At 43.7% G+C, this 26,726-nt stretch overlaps 1 protein-coding gene across 1 annotated transcript; it reads right to left on the reverse strand.

Annotated features, from left to right (window-relative positions):
* Positions 1-6: 6 nt before the first annotated feature.
* ints8 (integrator complex subunit 8) lies at positions 7-25,094 on the reverse strand. The gene is made up of 28 exons (XM_083982138.1): positions 24,952-25,094; positions 23,836-23,976; positions 18,907-19,081; positions 18,126-18,266; positions 17,415-17,486; positions 15,691-15,742; positions 15,314-15,496; positions 14,836-14,943; positions 13,148-13,300; positions 12,929-13,029; positions 12,177-12,318; positions 12,010-12,080; positions 10,760-10,935; positions 10,370-10,500; positions 9,289-9,399; positions 8,385-8,589; positions 7,542-7,663; positions 6,674-6,858; positions 6,416-6,449; positions 6,098-6,157; positions 5,521-5,582; positions 5,304-5,422; positions 2,990-3,093; positions 2,752-2,802; positions 1,779-1,852; positions 1,616-1,680; positions 1,388-1,431; positions 7-153 (listed from the first exon to the last, which is right to left on the reverse strand). Exons 2-28 carry the CDS (start codon positions 23,966-23,968, stop codon positions 37-39), a joined length of 2,991 nt encoding a protein of 996 aa, XP_083838264.1. The 5' UTR covers positions 23,969-23,976; positions 24,952-25,094; the 3' UTR covers positions 7-36.
* Positions 25,095-26,726: the final 1,632 nt, after the last annotated feature.

The raw sequence follows: 26,726 nt of genomic DNA on the forward strand, positions 1-26,726 counted from the left end.
TGATGATGATGCTGATGATGCTGATGATGATGAAGATCAGAAGTAGAGCTTGGCCATGGCCTGCAGGAACCTCTTCTTCCTCTTCTGGGCGGCGAGCTGCAGAACCTCCTCAGGGTTACTGGTGTTGAGCTCCGTCTGCCCGATGGCCTTCATCTAAGGAGGAGGAGGAGAGGAGGAGGAGGAGGAGGAGGAGGAGGAGGAGGAGGAGGAGGAGGAGGAGTCATTATCACTGGTTTTCACTATTTACGTTGGTTTTAAAGGGATAGTTCAACATTTTGTCAAACTGGCCCATTACCATAATCCCTATAGTCATAGCAGTAGGTTCGTTACCTTTAATTGTCGGTGCAAGCTATTTTTAGAACGGCGGAGCAGAGCCGTGAGCTGCTCAGAGCTACGCTACGTTTCCCTCATCAAACTCATCAAATACACAATCCAACAACTCCACAACGCTCTGGTGGACAAGTTGTGACCTGCACATTCACCACGCTATGAGTTAATAACACAACGTTACCAGACAGAGTTGTTTTAGAGGGAAATTCAAGAGACTGCTTGATGAAAAACTGTCCCTGAACGCAACACGCATCAGTGGTTTAGCATGAATTTACCTCTAAAGTTGTTGGATTGTGTATTTGATGAGTTTGATGAGGGAAACCAAGAAATCCCATAATGAGCCTCCGTAGCGTAGCTCTGAGCAGCTCACGGCTCTGCTCCGCCGTTCTAAAAATAGCTTGCACCGACAATTAAAGATAATGAACCTACTGCTATGACTATAGGGATTATATTATGGCAATGGGCCAATTTGCCAAAATGTCAAACTATCCCTTTAAATCCGAGTGTGGCCCGAGATGTGTCAGATGTCAGTCCTGCAGTTTGCATGTTCTGTTACTTAGGCAGTTACTCTCAGTAGATTTAATTACCGCGTAAAACGTAGCTTCAGTACACATCATCACCCTCCACTGAATCTATTACCAGCTGCAATAAACCAGACTTTATACTCATATTTCTGCTGTTATTTTGACGAAAGTAACTCAAAAGTGATGCAAAAGTAGTGTAACGCATTACAATTCTGAGACAGTAATATTGTAATGTAACTAATTCATTTCAAATGACAGAAACTAATAATATGTAATGTATTATATTTTGGATGTAACTTGCCCAGCACTGGTTAGAACTGGATCGGCTAATCAGCGAAACTCGCACCAACAAAAACCAACTGTGTGTGTTTCAGGACAGAGACGCGTCGAGGAAAACTTTGACTTCCTCCAAACAAACTGCAAAACCTCAAATATAATATAAATAAATAATATAATATAAATAAACATAACATCCAGCTGCAGTTCGTCAGTGTAACATCTGTAAAAACCTCATGCGTCTCTGACTGACTCACCGCGATCTGTCTCTTCTCCGTCTCGCCGCGTTTATGGTGAATATCTGAACTCACATTAAGGAGAAGAAGTGGAGCAGGTGAAGGTCATGAAAGGTCGTTAAAGGTCAAACTAAAGGTTGTTAAAGGTCATGAAAGGTCGCTAAAGGTCATGAAAGGTAAGTAAAGGTCGTTAAAGGTCAAACTAAAGGTTGTTAAAGGTCAAACTAAAGGTCGGCGTGAGGAGGATACGTGTGAGATACTCCAGGATGGTGACGTCCCAGATGTAGTCGTAGAACGAGTCCATGGCGTCGTGGCTGTGGAGACGAGAGGAGGAGGCAGATGTTACAGATGTTTCACAGAGGGGGGGGGGGGGGGGGGGGGGGGGGGGGCTGATGCTGATGCTGTGACTCACCTGTTCTGCTCCTGAAGAGCTTTGAACGCCGTCATGTAGTCGACCTCACGCAGGAACTGACAGAGCACCGCCACCTGGACCACACACACACACACACACACACACACACACACACACAGAGTCACGGCGTGTTCACAACGGGCGCGAGGCGAATTTTTCGCGCGATCAGATTACATACAAAGTCAATGTATTGTACAGACGCGAATGGACGCGAATTTGTGCCGGCGGCGCGAATGACACCTTGTCCTGACATACAGTGAGCAGGCGAAACGGCAACGAAAACTCGCGCAAAGGTGTCCTGATAGGCAGCGTGACGATTTTGTCGCGAGTATATTCTATTGGTTCAGAATCCAAACCAATCAATTTATATAGGGACGTAAACAAACCTGCGGCGCTATTTTGAGATTCCTGGCATTTCCTGGTTGCCGTTTTTCACATCTTTGAGTGTTTTTTCCTCTCATATCCTCCTCTCTCTGATAACTAGCTTGTCAACAGAAAGCAGCGTGTACTTATCAACCAATATGAAGTGTTTAGGGGAGGGACACCGCCGCGAAATGTCGTCCAGATAGAGACAACGCCAGCGATAATTTCAGGGTTGAGCGACATCGCTGGACGGCCCGACGTCGCTCGCGGCACGTCAGGACAGGCTGATTGAAAAGTAACACATTCTAATCACTTTTCCTCGCTCGCGTTGCTGTCGCATCGCTGTAGGTCAGGACGGGGTGTGACGCGAACGCCGCGGCGCGAATGAAGCGAAAACGCGAAAATCGCCTGTTCGCTCGAGTTCAAAATATTGAACTCAAGCGAAATATTCGCGCGAATGCCACAAGTAAAAACAAATATTCCAGCGGGCAAACTCGAGCGAGTAGAACGAGGCGAATATTTTACTCGTGCCCAGTGTGAACGAGTGTGAGTGTGTGTGTGTGTACGTGGACCAGAGTGTGTGTGTGTGTGTTGCATCGTGACCTCTGACCTGAGTGTGACAGTTCATCATGGAGCAGCATTTGATCATCCTCTTCAGAACCTGCAACACACACACAGTCACATACGGGTTCATCTGTGTGTGTCAGAGTGTGTGTGTGTGTGTGTGTGTGTGTGTGTGTGTGTGTGTGTGTGTGTGTGTGTGTGTGTGTGTGTGTGTGTGTGTCACTGTGTGTGTGTGCGTGTGTGTGCGTGTGTGTGTGTGTGTGTGTGTGTGTGTGTGTGTGTACCTGGTCGGTGTAGACGTCCGGTGGAACCGTCTTGGTGAAGAAGTCGGAGCTCACGGCTCCGGCCTGAAGGTAGAGGTTCAGAGCAGCTGAGTACTGATTGGTCACTGCAGAGAGGAGGAGGAGAAACATCTGGATCAGTGGAGCGTCCACATGTTCATCATCCAGATGTTCATCGTCCAGATGTTCAGTGTTTGACACAAACCCTTCACAATAAAAGCCTCCAAGTTTCACAGTTAGTTTTTGACTTTAATTTGAAAAGCTCTGGATTCAGCTGTGGAGCCTCTGGACAGATGTTTCTGTAAACAGATGTTTCTCTCTAACCAGATGTTTCCCTGTAAACAGATGTTTCTCTCTAACCAGATGTTTCCCTGTAAACAGATGTTTCTCTGTAGACAGATGTTTATCTCTAACCAGATGTTTCTCTGTAGACAGATGTTTCCTGTAGACAGATGTTTCTCTCTAACCAGATGTTTCTCTGTAGACAGATGTTTCTCTGGACAGATGTTTGTCTCTAACCAGATGTTTCTCTGTAGACCAGGGCTATTCAATTACAAATTCATTAGGGCCAGATTTTAAAAACCGAGACCTGAAGCTGGGCCGAACATTTTCAGCGGTCTATAAGAAGGTTATGACAAATGAGGGGCATTTTTAAAACCCAGCATTAGCTATTAAAACAAATCTACACAGCCAGAAAAAAGAGAATAAGTCAATAAAAGTAGTACCTAGTGATAGTAGTAGTAAAGGTTTATTTGTTAATGCTTTGAATTGGAGGTTTTTTTTTAGGAACTAAAAGTTTCCTGAGGCCTACTGTCTGAGTTTCTACTGACTACAGCAGGGGGTTATGTAAATCACTAAATGTAGGGTAGTCTTAAAATTAGGCCTAAAGATGAACAAAGATTTATTTTCTAACATATTTTGATTGGTCAAAAACAAGGAGCAAAAAGCCATTTGTGGCAAACTGGGAAAGTATTTGATTACGGATTATTCCTTTGAAAAGTAGCTATCCTAATCAAGTTACTGTTCTGATTCCATTGCAAGTATTTAGTTGCGTTAAAATTAAAATATTGGCTACTTCATTCCCTCAAAAAGAAAAAAGAAAAAAAGGACAGCGGAGCGTGGCGTGCTGTCACTGCGTGGACGGTGCTCATGTGTGACTGAAAGGAGTGGAGAGACTGGTGGAGTATTAACCAGCCACCACGGCTTATTGTTGGCTGATGGGAGGGCTGAGGATCGTTCAGCTGCTCTCCAGAAACACCGTGTGGTGCCACAGCGGCCCGGTGGGGAGTGTGAGGTCCGTCGGTCCCAGACGGACGGGGACTTGTCTCTCGCTGACCTGTAGCACCACAGGACCATGGAGGGCAGCCTCGGCCGCGGCGAAGCCTCCCGCTCCGTGACGAGCGGCTGTGGCCCGACACGGCGTTTCTGGAGAGCAGCTGACCGACCGAGCCTCGGTTCTACCGGTAACTTTCAAAACAACGCACTGACTGGGTGGGTGGGTTGCGTGTTGCTAGGCTGCGTTGAGTGGTGCATTCACTGTCTGACCTACAGTAGGGATTTTGAGTTCTCGCAAAACGTGTTTCCCTCTGTGTCTTTTTTTTTTTTTTTTTTTTTTTGGGTGACCACGGCCCGGGCCACTCGGACATTGGTTCGGGGCCGGATGTGGCCCGCGGGCCGCCAATTGAATAGCCCTGCTGTAGACAGATGTTTCCTGTAGACAGATGTTTCCCTGTAAACAGATGTTTCTCTGTAGACAGATGTTTCTCTCTAACCAGATGTTTATCTGTAGACAGATGTTTCTCTATAGACAGATGTTTCTCTATAGACAGATGTTTCTCTATAGACAGATGTTTCTCTGGACAGATGTTTGTCTCTAACCAGATGTGTCTGTTCTGTGTCCAGATGTTTCTCTCTAAACAGGTGTTAGTGTGGACAGAACATGTTTCTGTAAACAGATGTTTCTCTCTAACCAGATGTTTCCCTGTAAACAGATGTTTCCTGTAGACAGATGTTTCTCTCTAACCAGATGTTTCTCTGTAAACAGATGTTTCTCTCTAACCAGATGTTTCTCTGTAAACAGATGTTTCTCTCTAACCAGATGTTTCCTGTAGACAGATGTTTCTCTCTAACCAGATGTTTCTCTGTAAACAGATGTTTCCCTCTAACCAGATGTTTCCTGTAGACAGATGTTTCTCTCTAACCAGATGTTTCCCTGTAAACAGATGTTTATCTCTAAACAGATGTTTCTCTCTATCCAGATGTTTCCCTGTAAACAGATGTTTCTCTGTAACCAGATGTTTGTCCAGATGTTTCTCACCAAAGTAGATGTCGGCCTGCGTGACGAGCCAGGACTGGTTGTTGGGGTTGAGCGTCAGAGCGTAGGACACCAGCTCCTTCACCGTCACCGCCACCGCCTCCACGTCCACCGCCTGGATGCTGAGCAGTGACATCATCGTGACATCATCATGACATCATCACCGTCACGTTTAAATTAACGAGTAACGAGGAGTTAGTTAACGGCTCTGGGTTCTTACTTTGCGAGTGTGGACGGCCAGATGGACAGATGTTCTGCTGTCACTTCGTTCACGATGTCGTCCTGGAGGAGAAGAAGAAGAAGAAGAGGAGCGTCTTCATCATCATCATCATCATCAGGTTAAAACATGTTTTTATTCCCGTGTGTCAGTGACAGAGCAGCGGCGGCCATCTTTCCACAGCTTCTTCCTCTACATTGTCATGACACTGTGACGCCATCGACCTTCAAATAATAACAATAACCTATCTTTATCCTATTCTATTTCATATAAACCCTCAATTATATATAGTATATGCTTTTTTGTGCTAGAATATTTTTTCAGTTATAATATTTTATTCTATTTTATTTCAATCTTTATTCTATCACTACCTTTTATTATTATTTGGTACCTTTTGTGTTCCCTGTGCTATAAATTGAGCTTTACTGCTCTTTACACAATAAAAACATTTCTGGTTCTGACTCTGAAGCAGCTGAACTGGGTCTCAGCTGTTCTAGTGAAAATGTTTCTTTAGACTGAAGGATGAGCTGATGACATCACGGAGGTCAAAGTTCAAGGTCAAACAGGAAGCGTGTCGTACCCTGACGATGCTGTGCAGCCTCACGAACAGAGAGATGAGCGTCGTCAGCACCAGCGGCTCCTGGAACCAGGCAACATGAACGAATGAATGAATGAGTGAGTAATATAAAACACATTTAAATCACTTCCAGTAAATGTTTCATCAACTTCCACATGTCCAACCAATAAATCTGACGTGTTTTTTTAGACACTGTTGAAACGTGAATCTGTAAACTATCATCACAGGAGTCAGACTGATGTGTGAGGATCATGATTTATGGTGTACACAAACCAACAAACAATACAAAATAAAAACACATCGACGTGTGTTCACACTCACTCTGAGCTTCTTGATGAACGTGATGAATTTACTCCTGAAAACAAAGAAACAGAGTTAGAGACAGAGACAGGTGGAAACACCAGGCTCTTCAGAGGAGAAGTTAAAAAGTTTAACCACATTTTATTAACTTGGTGCTTTTATTTTGACGGAAAGACCCGTCTCTCTCGCCCTGGATCCGGCTGCTCACCAAAACAGCGAGTCAACGGCCCCAGACTAGTGTGTGTGTGTGTGTGTGTGTGTGTGTGTGTGTGTGTGTACCTGTACAGGATGCCCATGGAGGACTCCCGGTGCTTGATGAGTCCCACTCGGCCGTCGCTGTTCCTCTTGTGCTGGATGGAGACGCTGCAGATCTGCACCACCACGTCCCACAGCTCCTTGGCCGTGCGCCGGCACTCTTTAGGACCCGGGAGCTCCTTACAGGTGGAGGCCAGCAGCTGCCCCAGCTGGCAGAGAGGAGGGGGAGGGTCGGGGGTCAGAGGTCAGGGGTCAGAGGTCGGGGCCACAGCAAGGTTCAAGGTTTGTTTTTATTTTACAAATCATTTTAAAATCCTTAAATCCTTAAATGTGAAAAATATTATGAAATACAATTCCTATCTCTACCTAAAATCTAACCTAACCCTAACCATCTAAGGTATAGAGTATATGGTTTAACACAATAACGACTCATCAGGCACAGGTACATGAAAAAAAAAATCTCTTTTTAAAAAGAGACAGAGATGCAGACTCTTTTATCGTGCTCTCAACCTCATTCCAAGTCTGTGGTCCTTTAACGGTCACACTGAGACTTACTTGTACCTTTCAGTTTCTGTCTCTTTCCCTTTAGAAGTTGTGGGTAAAGAAATTGGGATGAGATGGCAGCAGAGTCTGTCATTGAGTCTAAATGCTTCATCATACATTACACAGGCGTTGTGGAAAAAGTGTTGCATTCAGTGAGTTTCAGAAGTTTGTAACTGTAGAAAAGAGGATCAGAGGGGGCATTTAACTTGGTCCATGATATTACTCAAATGACTTCCTTTTGTAAGATCTTTAATTTCCTGAGATAACTGGGATATGTATTACACCATATAACATTACAATAGTTCAAATGAGCAGTGAGGGGGCGTGGCCTGTGTGACTGACAGCTTACCTTGATGTAGGGGTTGTTCATGACCAGAGATGGAGGCACTTGCAGCGTCAGGTAGTCGTTCTCCCTCCAGTTCAACATGAAGGCAACACACTCCTCCCCCACCACCTGACGCAGAGGCAGGTCTGCATGCACACAAACACACACACACACGCACAAATACAGATTCAACAATCTGCCACATGTTGTAATAAAGTTTGCAGCATTTAATCCACTTCTAATTTGCAATTTGTAAAGGGATAAAGGGATTGTAAAGGCAAATTGGCCCATTGCCATAATCCCTATAGTCTTAGCAGTAGGTTTGTTTCCTTTAATTGTCTGTGCAAGCTATTTTTTAGAACGGCGGAGCAGAGCCGTGGACAAGTTGTGACCTGCACATTCACCACGCTATGAGATAATAACACAACGTTACCAGACAGAGTTGTTTTAGAGGGAAATACGGAGACTGCTTGCTGAAAAACTGTCCCTGAAGGCAACGTGCATCAGTGGTTTTGCATGAATTTCCCTCTAAAACAACTCTGTGTGGTAACGTTGTGTTATTATCTCATAGCGTGGTGAATGTGCAGGTCACAACTTGTCCACCAGAGCGTTGTGGAGTTGTTGGATTGTGTATTTGATGAGTTTGATGAGGGAAACCAAGAAATCCCATAATGAGCCTCCGTAGCGTAGCTCTGAGCAGCTCACGGCTCTGCTCCGCCGTTCTAAAAATAGCTTGCACCGAGAATTAAAGGTAACGAACCTACTGCTATGACTATAGGGATTATGGCAATGGGCCGATTTGACAAAATGTTGAACTATCCCTTTAACAGTTTTGAAGGTCTTGAAGGAAGAAGGTCTTCTCCTCACCGTGGATCCTCATCTCCAGGTAACCTCGGACCCTGCTGACCAGGTCGGGGGGCGGCCGCTCCTTGCTGCCCTCGGCCGCCGTGCTCTCGTGGGCTCGCACCTCCAGCAGCAGCATCTCGTTCAGCATCACCTGACGCAGCTTCGGGGAAAACTCGGTGACCAGCTCCAGACAGGAGGAGAAGAGCAGCCGCGCGTGGGCGAAGTCCTGGGACAGACAGACGGACGGACATACAGCACCGTTAGCACCGTTTCTATGGCAACTCACTCATTCTGTGATGACGTCAGCGTGAACAAACATCCATCAGTAATAATCCAGACGTTCCAGAGAAAAATACTTGTCATCCTTCTTTTGAATGTCGTTATACCTAACCTTTTGTTTTGGAGGGAACTAGAAGACATGTTTAAATTTTTTGACAGGCATCAAGATTAAACTTAAAAAAAAAAAGAGATATAATTCTCACTTATGATGTAAAGAAACTTAAGGAAAAGGAATTGTTTTTTGTTGAATCTTTTCATTTTACAAGGAAAATATTACATCCATAAATGCAAATGGTCATCCAAACAAACAAATTTGTATGAGTTTAAAATAGAAATCAGATATTATTTGCAGCTACTACAAAATATGAAAGACAGAAAAGCTATAAAAACCTTGGAATATTATAAATTATTATTAGAAATAACTACAGTATATGATTTAATAATAAATTATTAATACAATTAAGCAATATCACACGAGAGGGAGTGCTGTTGTACTGTATATCAGCACGGCTGTGATTCGGTCGTAGGCACGAGGCCGCAGGCCGAGTGCCGCAGATAATCACACCTACTATATGATTTAATAATACCTATAATATATAATACCAATGCTCCTTTCTATGTATACATTTAAAATAATAATCCAGACCTTCACTGAGATGCAGTGGAGCCCTTTGGCCATCAGGATGTAGACCAGGTCCTTGGTCAGGTTGTCTTTGATCCCCAGGATCACGTTGATGTAGTCTGGAGGAACCTCCCACTGCGCACACACACACACACACACACACACACACACACACACACACACACACACACACACACACACACACACACACACACACACACACACACACACACACACACACAGGAAGGGACCAGCCAATATATTACTGTAACTATTTGCATCATGTAACTTTCAGAAAAAAGTACATGATGAAAACTATTCATGATTTTAACGCTCCTGGGTCAAGGAAGGAAGGAAGGCAGGGAGGATGAAGGGAAAGAAGGAAGGAAGGCAGGAAGGAAGGAAGGAAGGAAGGCAGGAAGGATGAAGGGAAAGAAGGAAGGAAGGAAGGAAGGAAGGCACACACCAGAAATACACAAACAATCAATGTACGTTTAAATTAGGCATACATTTTTGAAAGATAATGGAGAAATTTCTGGGAAAAAAGTGGTACAATTTCTCCACAAAAAAGTTGAAACATTTCTAGAAAAAAGTGGTAAAAATTCCCACAAAAAAATAAACAAAAAAGTGTAAAAGATTTTTAGAAAAATCTGGTAAAATTTCTCAAAAAAAGTGGTCAAATAATAATAAAAAAAGTTTATAAAGTTAAACATTTTTTTGAAGAAACTGGTAAAAATTCTAGGAAAAGTGGTAAAATAATTTTTTTTTTTTAAAAGTCAAACAATAATTAAAAAAAAAGTGGTAAAAGTAAAAAATAGTATATAGTAAATAGTAAAACGTTTTTTGTTTTTTTTTCTTAAATTTGAGAAGAAACTGGTAAAATTCCTCAAGAATTATAGAAAAATGTGGTAACATTTCTCAAAAAAGGGGGGGGGGGCAAACAATAATACAAAAAGGGGTACAATTTCTTTTTAAAAAATTTGTAAAAAGTAGAAAAGAAAAACTGAGAAGAAACTGGTAGAATTTCTCAAAAGAATTCTAAGAAAAGTGATAAAATGAAAAAAGTCAAACAATAATCAAGAAAGTGGGGGGGGGGGGGTCTGACCTTGCTGTTGACCCTCCAGAACGGTCTCTCCGCCATCCCGTGCAGCTCGATGAGGATCTGTCGGATCCTCCGCGGCTCCAGACACAAGATGAGCTGCTGCTCCAGCTGCCCGATGCTCACGCTCGCCGAGGCTGGAGACACAATGAGGAGACAGGGGGTTGGTTACCATGGAGACCGTTTCCTCTCTCTGACTGAATGAGTCTTTCAGGTTTGAACTGTTTCCATCTGGTCTGGTGTTTACATTGAGCCACTACATGTATTCACAGTGTTGTTAACGACCTGGTTCAGACTGAAGTTATAAAATGACTCGGCTCATTTCTCCTCTTTGGTTCAGGTCAGTATTAATGTATTAAAGCTAGAGAGCTGCGTTGAGCTGCGTTCGGTCCGTACCTGGGATGTCGTAGAAGGACGGCAGCGGCTTGGCGCTCAGGTTGATGGTGGCCGACCTCTTCCTCATCTGCTCCACCAGCAGCTTCCTCTCCTCCTCCCTCAGCAGCTCCATGAACAGTTTATGAGACGACACCATGAAGACCAGGGACAAGTCCTCCAGGCTCTCACACAGAGTCCTGGCCACAGGGGGAGGTATCAACATCTGTATGAACATCTGTCTGAAGGTCTGAGGTTACATGGGTGAACATCTGTCTAAACATAAGTGTTGTGCAAGTTACTGAAAAATAGTAACTAGTTACAGTTACTAGTTACTTCATTTAAAAAGTTAAACCAAAAAGTAATGCCTTACTGAGAAAGTAACTTTTTCGTTACTTTAAAACGTTTTTGTTTTTTTGTTTTTTCCAATGCTCCCACTAAATAGGCTAAAGGTTGATTGAATAGGCTGTCTGCACAGCTCCACTACTTCCTGAACTTAAACCAGCTCCTTTATTTCCTGTCTTACATTATTGGACAAACTGATTAATCCAGGTGTGTCTGTCAGTGTCACAACAATGGTCAGACACCTGGATTCAGGAGCAGTGGAGCTGTGCATTAAGCCTTTTCCCCTCTATCCGTCATTTCTGTACTGATGCTGATGAAAGAACGCGTGTTTTTATCTGTAAATTTTTACCATCATCATCATCATGCTGCATGATGTCAGCAAGTACAGCAGCTTGACCTAACAGAACTGCAAAAAAATCTTGAGGATACGTCTTGACCGAGTTGTATTCAAGAACCTGTTTTCAGTGACGGAAGTGAATTCACTGTGTGTGCTCGCTGTGACTCTCGAGCTGTGTCCCAGTTCAGGGGCTGCAGGCTGCACTGGGACACAGCTGATCGGTCTCGGATGCTGCGTTAGCTACGTTACCTTAGCTCGTCGTCATGCCCTGACCTGAGGCAGCTGACGTGTGGCCGAAACCACCTTGCGTTTCATTCAGCCGAACTGTGGTAACGCGCCACTTCACATTCTCAGTAACAGAAACGGCGTTGTAACGATGGGAAAAGTAATTAATTAGATTACTCGTTACTGAAAAAAATAGCGCTGTTAGTAACGCCGTTATACTCTAACGCTGTTATTACCAACACTGCTCAACATCTATCTGAACATCTGTCGGAACATCTCAGATCAGAGGTCAACATCTGTCTGAAGATCTGTCTAAACATCTGGTGTTAGACAGGTGAACATCTGTCTGAACATCTGTTTAACTCACTTCATGAAGATGGCCATGTTCCTCCTGGACGTCTCAGACGGACGCTCCTTCTCCAGAGAGCGACTGCAGACCTGCAGGAGGAGGAGGAGGAGGAGTCAGATGAAGCTTCATGCGGCTGCACCTCATGACCTCTGACCTCTGACCCCATGACCTTTGACCTCACTCACCTCCAGGATGAAGTCGACCATGCGCTTGCTGGGTCGGAGCAGCAGCTGCTGGAATCGGACGCTGAGGACTTCTCCCTCCAGAGCGTCTCTCACCGCGTTACACACACACAGCTGGTGACACAGCTCGTCCAGACCCACGTCCCTGAGGACACACACACCGATAGATAGATAGATAGATAGATAGATAGATAGATAGATAGATAGATAGATAGATAGATAGATAGATAGATAGATAGATAGATAGATAGATAGATAGATAGATAGATAGATAGATAGATAGATAGATAGATAGATAGATAGATAGATAGATAGATACTTTATTGATCCCAATCTGGGAAATTACAGTGCAGCAGCAGCATTACACAGACACACAGTGACGATAACAACATATAGTATAAGAATATAGAGAATAAGAATATAAACTATACATAATAAAATAGCAATAGCAAATAAAAAAAAATGTGATGTACAAAATTATATACAAAAACAAATTGGCAGCGTTGATTTTAGTGCAAGAAGAAAATGTGCAATGTGTGTAACTGTGTGTAGAAAAATAAGGTGCGTAGTGAGTTTTTCAGCTGTTATTATACAGTGTGATGGCATGTGGCAGGAAAGATTTCCTGTATCTGTCCCTTCGACAGCGGAGCTGGAGCAGCCTGTGTGAGAAGGTGCTTACACACCACCCCTCTGTGTGTGTGTGTGTGTGTGTGTGTGTGTGTGTGTGTGTGTGTGTGTGTGTGTGTGTGTCTCACCCCTGCTGGACCTTGTAGAGGAACTCCCGCAGCACCGAGCGTCTGAAGTGGTTGGGTAAACTACGGCTCACGTTGTCTTTGATGAACGCTTCGACCACGGCCTGAGGACAGAGGAGGAGATGATTGACAGCTTCAGCTTCCTGTTGCTGTGACTGTCAGAGTGTGTGTGTGTGTGTGTGTGTGTGTGTGTGTGTGTGTGTGTGTGTGTGTGTGTGAGACCTGGTAGTCGTGGGCTCTGATCAGACTGTTGATCTGGTCGTAGGGCGGCGTGGTGGCGTCGGCCGGGTCACAGTCTCCGGTCAGAGCTCTGCAGGCGTTGCAGTATCCAGACAGACGCTTCTCGTCCAGGTGGACGTGAACCGGAGCGTCCAGCTGAGACGGAGACAGGAGACACTGGTCAGAGGATCAACACCTCTCTTTCTCTAGTCACCTCTGTTCTTTACGTCCTTTTATTCTCAATTTATCATAGTTTTAACCCTCTTGTTGTCTGTTCACTTCCCCCATCCTTCCTTTCTTCGCTTCCTTCTTTCCACAATCCTTTTTCACTTGATTCTTTCCTTCCTTCCTTCCCTTCGTCCTTACTTCTTCTTCCTTCCTCCAGGGTTTCCCGCAGCGCTTTCCTGTTAAGGCGGCCGCCTTAACAGGAAAGCGCTGCCGCCTAAACTAACGTCTTAAAAAAATTAAAATGTAGCGATATTCGCCGCCGCCGCCCCCCCCCCCCCGTCGGACGAGCGCCTTCATTCATCTCCGCATTCTCTCACACACATACACACCACAGAGAAGCGCGCATGCATGACAGCAGCGCGCGTGGTGAAACTTAATACGGCGCGCCGAACCCCCCCCCCCCCCCCCCCCCCCCCGCCCCGCCAACAGGACAGACACCACCTTAACTAACACATTTTCTGGGGGAAACACTGCTTCCTCTTTTGATCCAGTTGACCTGATCTGTTCCCTCCCTCCATCTTTCCTTCCCTTTTCCCTTCCTTCTTTCCACAATCCTTTTTGCCTCCCTCCCTTCCTTCCCTTCATCCTTAATTCTTCCTTATTTTTTGACCCAATCTGTTCCCTCCTTCCTTCTATCTTTCCTTCCTTCTTTCTTCCCATCGCTCCCTTTGTCCTTCCTTCTTTCCTTCTTTCCCTTTGTCCTTCCTTCCTTCCTTCTTTCCTTCCTTCCTTTTGTCCTTCCTTCCTTGACCCAGGAGGACAGCAGGAGGGTTAATCTGTCTGTCTGCTTATGGCTCGTACTCCTTTTATATTTATACGCATACAGTATATATTATATTACTATAATTTTTTGCCACTTTATTTATTGGTTTTCTTTTCACAATTGAAAATGAAACATCATGTATACAGACATGCAAGAACACACTTTTCTCCCACACCCCACCCCAGGCGACAAAGAGAGAAATAAAAGAATATTTCTCTGTCATTCTATTTTTATTAAAGTAATCGGTTACTCAAGTAAGACCAGGTTAGGTTACTCGGTTAGAAAATTACTGGAAATGCCCATCCCTAGTGTTAATAGATGTTGTATCTTCGACAAAAACAATGACATAAAGGACCAAACCCTATACTTCTTCCAGCAGGTTACCACATCCTGCTGAAACTATCATCAGGTCGTAGAGCCAGTCTCATCTTTTCTAGCTTCAGGAGTTGTAGCATATCTCTAACCCAGTGTTTATAGGAGTGGGGGGGGGGGGCAGCCTGTTCTACCGGTTTATAGTCCGAAAAGTACGGCATGGTATATTGGACCAGACTGAGTTTTCTTTGCTGCTCCTCTGACAGGAAGCAGGGCTGCTGATTTCAAAATAAAAGCTCAGTGAAATAAAAGCCAGTGTGTGTGTGTGTGTGTGTGTGTGTGTGTGTGTGTGTGTGTGTGTGTGTGTGTGTGTGTGTGTGTGCTGCACCTTCCTGAGCAGCTCCCTGGTCTGTCTGAAGTGTTCTCTGGCCTTCTCGAAGGCCGGCTGGTCTGTGCAGCCTTGTTGGAAGAAGATCCCTCCCAGATCATAGTGAACCTGCAACACACACAGAGACACACACACACACACACGCACAGGGATGAAGGGATGAAGAACCATATAAGGAGATCCTATTTTATCATGATGACAGATGTAGATGTACAGCTGCCTGATCTCTCTCACTGCAGGTTAACTGTTGACTTGCTCAGGGTTTAAAGGCAGCTGTTGAGACGACTTCCTGCTGTCAGTTTTTTTTTATTATGTTGCTGGTGTTTCCCCCCACTTGTGGAAATAAAAAAAATAAAAAACGGTTGAATCTTTTAACATCTGGTAACGTCTTTATTTTTTACACTAAATTACATATTGTAGTATCGGTAAGTATCGGTAATGATGAGGAGTATCGGCATTGGTATCGGTAACTACTGACCTGACAGTGCAGCTCGTCGGCGCTGATCCTGAGGCCGGCGGTGGACGACTCCGTCTCCCCGTTGGCGGCGGCGGCGTCTGCAGCCAGCAGGTCCAGAGTCCTCAGGGTGTGGACGTAGAAATCCTTCTTGAGCTGCAGAGCTCCCTCCAGGACGCTGACGGAGTCGGACGCCTGCTCCTTCAGCTGAGGACGAGACGGAGACGGAGTCAGAGTCGTATTGTAATATTGTAATGTATATACAGTATGTAAATATTTTGTAAAATGCTTTGGAAACAACACATTTCTGTTCATGCCAATAAAGCTGTTTGAATTTGAAAAATTTGACAGAGTCAGAGCAGCGTTTCATCAACATGTTGACCAGAGGAACCTGAACTCACCACGGTCAGGATGTTGTCCGTCATCTCCTTCTCCTGCTGCACCACACTGAGCCTGGAACACACAGGAAACACACACTCAGGATTCACCTTCAATCACACACACACACACAGTATCCACATGTTCCTGAACTGCTCTCTCCATCCATTTTAAGTATCTATTAATATAGGACCAATTATTGAAATGTTTTCATTATTTCAGTGATTATTTGTCATTGATACCAAATGTTTACGTTTATTTTAACAGTTTTTTCTTCTTCTTCTTCTTCTTCTTCTTTTTATTCCTACCAATTCAATATTACATTTGTTTGCGTTCTGTGCGAGTTGCACTGATCTGCTGACACAGAATCTTTTTAGGAAAGTGACGGTGTGATTAGCCTCGCGTCACCAGGCTCTTCAGTGAGGAGAAGAGTCTGGTTTCTGTTTACTCCAAATTCTGTCTGCATTCTGGTCCCGGTCTTCTAGCGGATCCAGAAATCACCAAATTCACCAAAGTAAAAGTGTTCACCAACATAAAACTTATAAAATAGACATTAACTTGTAATACACTGAAAGAAAAAGGTTAACTTAATGGCTCAGGGATTTTCTTGTAAATTATATTCCTTAAAGGAGTATTATTATTATTAATATTTTTATATATAATTATTATCCCCCCTCCTCCTCCCTCACCAGGCTGAATGAACGTGCAATCGCGGGAAAAAGAAAACTCGCTAGTGGAAGCGGCAGCTCTACATCGCGCACAACCACAACAACGACGACAACAACAGCAACTACAACTTCCTCCTTAATAACGCTGAGAGGACAGCTGAAGAAAGACACAGGGACGTGGAGACAAAGTGTTCTACCAGCGATTCAGTGACTGTAAGCAGCCTGACACTGCTACATTACTATTTACTGTTGCATTTTTCCGGTTTGGAGGTCGGATTTGCAAGTTCCAAGTGCAATTGAACGCAGCAAGGATCATAACAAAGACAAATGCTGCATTTGCCCCACGGACACTACACTGTTGGCGATTTTTTTTGTAAATTTAGTTATGGCTCCCCCCGACCTATCTTTTGCATATTTCATCTTATTTTATGCTATTACTGCTGTATTTGCGATAATGCTCCTTTAAATTAAAAAGGTTGGGGCGGTGCGTGGCGCAGTGGGTAGAGCGGCCGTCCCATGTAGAGGCTACAGTCCTCGCCGCAGGCGTCCCCGGTTCGAATCCCGCGTCGGGCAGACCTTTCCTGCGTGTCATTCCCCCTCTCTCTGCCTCCCCATTTCCTGTCTATCTCTACTGTCATCACTATCAAATAAAAGGCAAAAAGCCAAAAAATATACTTAAAAAAAAAAAAAAAAAAAAAAAAAAAACATTAAAAAGGTTAACTGCATTTTATCAGCTTGGTGCTTTTATTTTGACGGAAAGGCCTGGTTCCAGCTGCTCACCAGAACAGCGAGTCAACGGCCTAGGTATTGAGGAATGATTATGATTAATTAATTATGGCGATTAATTGTACAAACAAGTCATGGTGACATCACTGTACTGTTATCCACCTCAGATTTCTGTCTGTTGGTGTGATAGTCATAGTTACAAGCCGGCATTAATAAATCCATGAGTTTACTGTGACTGTGACAGCTGCTGAAACCATGGAAACGTAAACATACAGGTCCACCAGAAGAGAAAAACCAGCTTCTGTTTGTGAAACATCTGGATATGAGGATGTGTACACAGCTGCAGAACCTACATGTTCATCTGATGAGGTCCAGGTTTGGTTTGTTTCTCCGGGAAACTGGACAGGACGATGGTTCTGATGGCCCTGGGGGGGAAACACGACATCGACATCATCATCCTCATCATCATCAACACCATCACCATCACCATCACCATCATTAGGGGTGTGCCAAAAAAATTGATTCACATAAGAATCGCAGTTCTCATTTAATACGATTCAGAATCGATATAAAATGTCCTAAAAATCGATTTAAAAAAATAAAAAAAATTAAACAAATCTGCTGCTGTCGGCCTCCATTTCCTTAGAATTTAAAAGGCAGCGTGTTTAACTGCACTATTTTTTTTAATAAAGAGACACTTTTAATTTTATTACTTAAGCAATGTGTGATATTGGTTTTATGCAACAGTTTCAACAATTCCATCTAAGCATGGATAAATGTTTAAAGCTCAATAAATGTGAAAAAGACACTTTAGTCATTCTGTCTTGCAAAGCAGACTGGAGTAGATCAGGACGATCCTTTCACACCGACAGACTGAAGCAGGAATCATTAGGAATCAAATCGCTTTGAATCGAAAATCAGTTTTGAATCGAATCGTAGCCCCAAAAATCAAAATCGAATCGAATCGTGAGATAGTAAAAGATTCCCACTCCTAATCATCACCATCATCATCATCATCATCATCATCATCCTGTCTGACCGTGGCCGTGGGCCGAGCTGCTCACCAACGGTTGTAGATGATGACGGCCATGGCGGTGGTGGGGGGCAGCGTGGACAGGTCCAGGTCCACGTGTTTGACCCCCGGCGGCACTTTGCTCACACACAGCAGCTCGTTGAGCAACATGTTCAACACCGGGATGGTCAACCTGTCAGAGACGGAGACACAGAGTGGTGTCATTATCACCACCGGTCTAAATGTCTGTTCATGTCAAACAGTTCATCAAGTGGAAGATGAAATGATCTCTAAAAAAATAAAAAGTTAAACATGAAACACTCTTCTGCAATATTTTAATCAATATCAGTGTATTAGTTTAGTTTTCTGGGTCAATGACGTGATGCAACCAGTATTTTTTCATTAAAATCTGACTATATACAGGAAAATAAACCTGGACTCAAATGTAGAATAAATGTAAGTCACTTTATTAATGCCACACTATGTTTTTTTAACAGACTTTTACATCATTTCTCACATTATTGAGAAAGAAAGTGCTGTTTTTAGGACATGTCATGCCCTGTCCAGATTTGCCAAAATGCATTAAAATTCAAATAAAGAAACACAGCAAAACAATCTATTTCTAATGAATGATTTCAGAAGAAAGTATACTTTTTATAAGTTCACTTAAATCCACTGTCGGTGGATAAAACATTTAATATTTATCATTCTTCACATCATTTGACGTTTTCCAGGCATTCAGTCTGACTTTTGTTCAAAAACGGTTCAAAAGTCATAAAACTTTTGCATGACACTCTATCTGAAACATTAAACACATAAACACACAGTCGTACCCTTTCTCCAGCACCTCCAGGTCCCACTTCATGTGCGCCGCCACCTTCAGCGCCAGCAGCTTCAGCGTTCGGTTCCTGCGGTTGTCTGCTGGAGGCTGCACCTGGTTCTGCTCGTTGACCGACGGCTTCGACGCCTGCTCCAGGAACTGGACGATCAGCTGCACCGGGGTCGGGTCTGACAGACAGAGACAGAGACAGAGACAGAGAGGAGCAATTAGAATTTATTTGTCATTGCACAACAACACAACAAGAGTAAAAGCTAAACCTTAAAGCAGATATCAGCTTCACGGCCGTTTCGGCTAATGCTGCGTTCAAGGCAGGCTTTTGAAACCGTAAGTTACAGCTTCAAGTCACAACTACGACTTGGTAGCGTTCCAGGTAACCCGTAGCTCGTGTTTTTACCATCCTGTTGTCTGTGAAAGTTCCCTATAACGGCCACTCGTAACTTCCGACCCGTGAACTCGTACCAGATCGAACTGGTATGACTTCACAGGAAGGAAAAACACAAAGTACGAGTTTCTTTGAACGCACCATGAGTTAGCAGCCCCCGCCCTTGTCAGGCATCAATTGGTCCTCGTGCTACGTCACCACATTCACGCGCATCCCTTGGCTGCACACACAGCCCTTCATGCCGTTCTCTCTCCTCATTGGATAACACTTGTATCCCACAAGGAAAATTTTCTCCTCGGGTTACAGCAGAGCAGAGTGACGGAGAGACTCGTGTTTAGGCTGAAATACTTCATGTAAGTGATTGCTGACGGAAAATAGGACTATTTAGGACTTATATTAACAAAAACATTCCACTGATATCTGCTTTAAAGTGCACCACACATAGAAACAAGACAGACAATTACAGTAACGCATCAGTGCCGACATTCAGTTGTACAGCAACAACAATATGAGTATGCGTATGCAGGGTTCCCACGCAACCTGGAAAACCTGGAAAATGGTTGACCAATTATCCAGTCATGGAAAACACATGGAAATCGAGAAAAAGGGTCAAATGTCCTGGAAAATCTTGAGTTGTCCTGGAAAATTGTTTTATCACGTGGTGACATCAGCTACCAGAGCTCGATTTGACTTTTTCAGACCCTGCTAAGGATTTATTTTTACAAAGATGTGCCCAGCGAGAAAAGAGAGCTGTTTTAGGTGCGGTTTAAATAAAAAACAACATGTTTTTGTGTTGTTCTGTGATAAATTTGTCGTAATTTCTAAGCACGTAAGATATTATTTCATAGATAAGTTAGAGCCATAGACTACACATCGTTAAATCAAACTTCGGGGGGTGAGAGAAGAGAATAAATATAGAAACAAATTGCAGGGATGCAAACGGGTCAGGACCAAAAAAGAGAGGAATTGTCTGGCGGGGGGGGGGGGGGGGGGGGGCTCACCATTAACAATATCACAGAAAAGTCCATTTCCAGTAGTTCAACCCCAACCAAGTATTGAGTGCATATAGATGGAGTTTTCAGAAGGCCAACATTTCTAGATTAAAAATGCTTTAAAAAAATAAAAACCATTACAATATTTCAATTTTGGAGATACTGATTTTTAGGTCTTCACTGAATGTTAGTCATAATTATTACTATTAAAATAAACAGAAGAAATAAAGACATGGGATTTAACATCCCATTCAGTGTGTAATGGACATATAGGCCTATATGTGTTAGTTTCACTTTAATTGAACACATTCTACATCGCGGAGGCGACGTCTCTCCTTCACCGTAGAAACGGGGCAGAGCTCCGTGGAGACACCTGCCTGACACAGCAACGGACATGCACGGGGGGGGGGGGGGGGGGGGGGAAACGGCGGCGCCGTCGCACCGACTGCACGCGGATACGCGCCGCTTTGGGTAACGAGCGCGCACGTCGCGTCTACATTGGAGGTGAATAGGAAGGCTGTTACCAGTGTAATCAGAGACAACCATGAATGAGTTGTCGCACACACTGAGGTGAGCAGCAGCAGAGCGGCCGCACCGTGACCGCGGTCCGCTCCAGCTGCCCGGTGTTCCCATTGCGCACCACGCGTCTTTTCAGTCACTTGTCCAAGTTCTCCTTTACTGTTTTTTTTTTTCGAGACAACACTCATTCTCTCTCTCTCTTTTACCGGCGGTGTCAGCTGATGTGCACATCTGCAGCAACCCAAACAAATGCACATGTTACTGTTGACTGGCTCTATTCCAGCCACATGATTGGTTCGGCGCGGTGGAAATCTCATTATCATTGGTTATTTGTATTGTCTGCCAAAACATGAATGAATGAAACCTGTCGACCACGTCTCATATTTCTATCGAGGAAAAGTTATTTCACAATTTATAGACACAACACCGACAAGCACTGAGAGCCGCATGTTGCAGTGACGTTATATAGGCTATAAAAAAAATAATAATCCGCAAATAATAAACCGACGAAAAGGTGCAACTTGCCACTTAACTTCTTGTCGATGTATTATTTGCGGGGGCTTTCGGGGGATCTGGTGACGGTGGAGGATCTGGGACTGATTGACTGTGGACCACCACCAGTCTGATCAGGTCCATCACAGCACAGCAGCTGCAGCTCTGCCCCGCTGTCACATGACGCATATCAGCGCAATCTGTTTACATTAAACCGACATCAGGAGAATAATGAGAATTATGATTTAAAAAATATATATTTGTTTCGAATTTTGGCCCCTGGATCATGATTTTTTTGGGCGCATTCTTGGTAAAAAAAAAAAAAAAAATCCTCTAAAAAAAAGACAGTTGGGATGCATAATGTGTCTCATAACAGTATACTGTGCGTCACGTTATCGTCCCCCCCCTCTGTACTGAGCTGGCCGGTACTGGGTAGGCTATAGCGTCCTGCTGATCACCGCGCTGAGGCACCGGCCGGTCTAAGCTGCGTTCATGTGCCTACTTTAAAACTCTCCAGTCAGTGACCTGGTGGCGGCTGTTTTGGTCGTCAGCATTTTATCCACACAGCGACCGTCCACGGCTCAGTGGTGTTTTATTCTATGGGTCGGTGGTGTTTTATTCTAGGGGTCGGTGGTGGCTGTGAGACAGCAGCGGCTCCACGGTGAGGGGGGGGGGGGGGGGCAGCTTCTGCTCACCTGACTCTGTGCAGCTTCTTCATTAAATCCAAACAAACAGTCCGACACAGCGACGCGCTGCTCAGTCTCTGTAGCTCATCAGCCCGGAACTCGCCGTCATGGATCAGAAGCGACGGCGGCGTTTGGCCTCAGTGTCTCGGACTTCCAGAGCAGCTACAGCAGCGTTGTGACCTCAACCATGGTTGGTGAGAGCAGAAATGTTGTTGTAGGCCTGTGCATATTCTCATTTGTCCAGGTCATAGTATTTCAAAGGAGGTTAAATCGAAAGCAACTGGACTTATACTGAGTCTCCACACCAGATAGTTGGTCCAGTCCCAGCCTGGTCAGATGCTACATGAACTGATGAAGCCTCATGGATGAGAGGTGAAACGTCTTCCTAGACAAATAACTAAGTCCAGTTGAACCTCCTTTGAAAAAAAAAAAAAAAAGTTGTTGGCGGGCTCGTGAATTTTTTTTTTGACACGAGTCAAAACGAGCGATAAATCGCATTTCTCGCGTATCTCGCGTTTGGTCGCGCGTAAAAACTCGAGCGAAAAAAAAGCGTTCCTCGTGTTTGGTGGGAAGCCCCTCGTGGGTCTTCCCACCAAACACGATGAAAAGGACGAAGACGCGAAGGTCCCGTCGCACAAAAAGAATCGCGTGTAGCGTCGCAAAAAAAAAAAAGTCGCGTATACCGCGTCTCGCGCCTAATCGCGTCTCGCGCCTAATCGCGTCTTTGCGTCACGGCCTTTTACAACGCGGACGTAACGAATAAACGGTGACGGTGTGAACGAACAACATAGAACAGGACCAGACGTGCGTTGTTTCCTCTTTTCACATACAGCTCCACTCTCCCTTACTTACACTAACTACTGTTATTGTTGAGAGCAGAGAATTGTGGGATTTGTAGTTTTGGACCAATCGCAGGTTGTGCTCTTTCTTTTTTGTGATTTTCCCGGTTCACACATGTCTTTTTTTTTTTTAGGGGCAAATGCGAGTGAAATGCTCGCCCATGGTGGGCATAAGAAAATTTAAGACCTGTCTAAAATTATTTAAGACTTGAAAAAAACAATAATTCAACAAATTTAAGACATTTTAAGGCCTAAAAGTGTGTAATGGACATAGCCTATATAATGTGTTAGTTTCACTTTAATTGAACACATTCTACATCGCGGAGGCGACGTCTCTCCTTCACCTCTGAAACGGGGCAGAGCTCCGTGGGAGACACCTGCCTGACACAGTAATGTACCGACTGCACGCGGATACGCGCCGCTTTGGGTAACGAGCGCGCACGTCGCGCGTCAACATTGGAGGTCGGCAGTTATCAGTATGATCAGAAACCATGAATGAGTTCGCCTCAGTTTCACGTGATTGTCACTGTCAGCCTGTTAGAAAAACATTTTACTGACCCCAGCTGAGACGCTGAGACCCCCCCCTCAAAACAAAAACTCTTCGGATCTGAATGATTCACACAAGTCACCTAATTGGTCATGAAAAAAGCGAGTTTCGCTTTTCGGCGCGCTGTTTGCATCCCTGAAATTGGTTGAATGTATAAAATAATGTACAACTGTCGAACTACAACTTCTCCAAAGCATGAATGGGACGGGGCGATGTGTATGGCCTTAGTAACAAGTCTGTCAGACTGTAGCAGCTGAAAATGTCCTGGAAAAGGATTTCAAGAAAAGAGTGGGAACCATGGTATGGATAAAGTGATAAGTGCAAGTGCATTGTGCTAGCAGGGTAAAATATGAGAGTATATGTATAAAAAAATGTAAAAAATAAGAAATAAAAATATAAAAGTCAATAAATAAGAGATATTATATAGCCATAGGCTCAGAAACAGCTGCTGGAGCGGCTGCTACCTGGGTGGGACTGCTGCAGGTGTGCCTCCAACAAGCTGCCGTCCAGCAGGAACTCGAACCAGGACGTCTGCAGCGGCGTGCTGGGCCGGCCGCCGGTCACGGCCGCCACCCTGTCGGCCGCCTCAGAGCTCATCCTCCCCTGGAGAACATGGACATGGACACAGACCTGGAGTCAGTTCAACTCAATACAACAAACAATACAACATCAGCATGATCCGATGGTTCAGACGAGATTAAAGATTCAACACTGAGAGGAAGATGAATATGAATTAATATTAATATAAACTGTGATCAATAACATCTCTGGATCAACCAATGAGGAGGCTGTGGGTTCAAACTCACATTTAACCAATCAGCTGTAATAATATATTCATAAACTTAGATTATATAACACTGACAGATACTATTAATGATTTAACAATAATCAAAATAAGGCAGTAATATTTCTTGTAATCAATATTTTAACATTAAGATGTGATGATATCTCTAACTAGCTCACCTGAATTCGTCTTTATTGTTGGTCTGCTATTATTTTTAATTGTGTAAAATCTATACAATTGAAAACACGTTGTAGTATAAAGTATATTTTGTCTATATGAATCAAAGTAATACTCAAAATGAAGAACACAACTGGCTTGTTCTTCCAGTAACTTACAACCTACAGACCCACACTTATGAACTTAATTGATGAGTTTATTGGCTTTAGGTTCTTAAATCTGATAATTTGAGCCTTTAATTTGTCATGTGTGATAAAAATACACAAAAACAACACGGTATTTCACATTTTTAACGCGTATTTTTCGCTATTTTCCGACGTAACAACGGTAGAAATCGGGTAGAAATCATCGTTTTAGCTGAATATTATTGTTCAGTTCTCAGTTATGACAAAGGGGATGTTTGATGTTTATCGTGTTCTGTACCGGGTGGGCGGGGCTTATGACTGTAACTAGTAGAAGTGTAGGGAGGTGGAGCTGTGTCCGGGCTGCCGTTGCGTTTAAAACGAACGCACCCTTCCACCCAGAGTCCCTGCAACAACAGTCCGAGCTAATGTTGTAGCTAAGTGGCTAAAGGTGCAGAGCGCGAGCCGCGGCCGTTACGACGTAGTTTCTTACCTCACAACACGTCAGAATGAACAGGTAGAAGGTTAAAGAGCTAATTAACTAAAAAAAAAACTAAACTAAACAAAGAGAAACCTCAAATAAAAGCGCGGGAGCAGAGGAAGTTTATTTTCTGTTCTCTCCGGTTCTCACATAATTCATTCTCCGCTTCCACATCTCTCCGCGCCACTTCCGGTTCCTCCGCGTCACCAGGGAGACACGTCGTGCGTCAGTGCGTCACATTTGCGGTTGTTGTTTCTTTTTTTTTCTTCAATCTGAATAATTAGTGTCATGTTTTATTAGACTCGTTATTATTTTATCCAGAAACAGGATTTTAAAATTAAACTTTTAAGGAGAAAACTGAAAATGAAAATAAATTACGAGTTAATAGTTTTCTGTTTTTCATAATTAAATGTCAAAAAGTAAAAAAGAAAAGAAGATTGATGTTAATGTTACAGAGGCAGACACTCTCTATTCCTCTATGAGGGGGACACATCAGGTTACATGGAGCCTCTCCTCCTCCTTTCCTGTCCTCTTTTCTTTCCTTTCCTTTCCTCACCTCTCCTCTCCTCATCCTCCTCTTTCCTTTCCTCTCATGTCCTCTCCCCTTTCCTTTCCTCACCTCTCCTCCTCCTTTCCTGTCCTCTCTCCATTCCTCCCCTCCTCCTTTGTCCTCTCTCCTTTCCTCCCCTCTCTTCTCATCCTCCTTTACTGTCCTCTCTCCTCTCCTTTCCTCCCCTCCAGTCCTCTCATTAAGCTGCTCTCTCTGCTGTTACTCAAGGCCTGTAGCCTATTTAATGTGGCCTGCAATAAAACTTCATTTTTCTATTATTAACTGCCTGACAGTATAGCACTCACTACAAATCCCATAATACTCTGCAACAGCTACTGATCATGCCCAAGTAATAGATCAACAAGCTCCTATATCTGCTCCTCTGGACCGAAAACCAGACTTAAATATTTGTGTTTTGTTCCGTTTTTTTGTTTTTTTCCACACCGTTTCTGACATCACATTTCATTTCATTTCATTTCATGTCTGGCCCACAACGTACTTTGTGTTTTACATTTTGGCCCCTTGTCTGATTGAGTCGGACACCTGAGCCTGCAGCAGCTTCCTCCTTCATCAGCTCTCATTGACCATTTCCATGTTTTTCCATATTCCGATCCCTCCTCTGTTGCTCATCCCGAGCTTTCTCCAACGTTTTCCCTGTTAAGAGGGTTTTCTCCTGGGAGTTTTTCCTCAGTGGATGTGAGGGTCAAAGGTCAGAGGATGTTGCTATGATGCTGTTTAAAGACCTTTGAGACATAATAAACATACAAATAAAACTGCCTTGCCTAAGAATTAAAACAGCTGTTGTGAAACCTGTAACACTGAAAACCCCTGAACACATAGAAAAGGAAAACTTTAAAACTGAAACTGAAACCATTGCCAACAAAATGTCAGAAATATTATATTTATGACACATTCATCAGATAAAACAATAACTTCAGGGAAGGTGAAGGTTAAAACAGTCAGGGTGATGTTGACTATCAAAAGAATAAAGCATTGTAATAAATCTATATGTGGAACAGAGAAGGAAACTGTATGATAAAATAAACTATAACACACAAAGTGCTTTCACCATTTTATAATGATTGATTAACAGGAGCGGAGCAACGACCTGGAAACAAATATCAGACGACATTAGAAGCAGCACATCGTTTATAAAAAAAAACATTTTAAAAAATCATTTTGATTGGAATCAAGTCGGTACAGTTTTATTTTCCTTCAGTTAATCAATAAAAGCTGAATAA

Source organism: Trachurus trachurus, assembly GCF_905171665.1.
Source record: "Trachurus trachurus genome assembly, chromosome: 11".
NCBI classification, from domain to species: domain Eukaryota; kingdom Metazoa; phylum Chordata; class Actinopteri; order Carangiformes; family Carangidae; genus Trachurus; species Trachurus trachurus.

Bases quoted from the DNA above. Each gene is read 5' to 3' on its own strand.
- ints8 (XM_083982138.1), bottom strand. From the start codon at position 23,968: ATGAGCTCTGAGGCGGCCGACAGGGTGGCGGCCGTGACCGGCGGCCGG. The intron at 14,944-15,313 runs GTCAGTAGTTAC...TGTGTGTTGCAG, and splicing joins CCGACGAGCTGCACTGTCAG to GTTCACTATGATCTGGGAGG. The intron at 10,936-12,009 runs GTGAGTTAAACA...CCCTGTGGCCAG, and splicing joins AACATGGCCATCTTCATGAA to GACTCTGTGTGAGAGCCTGG.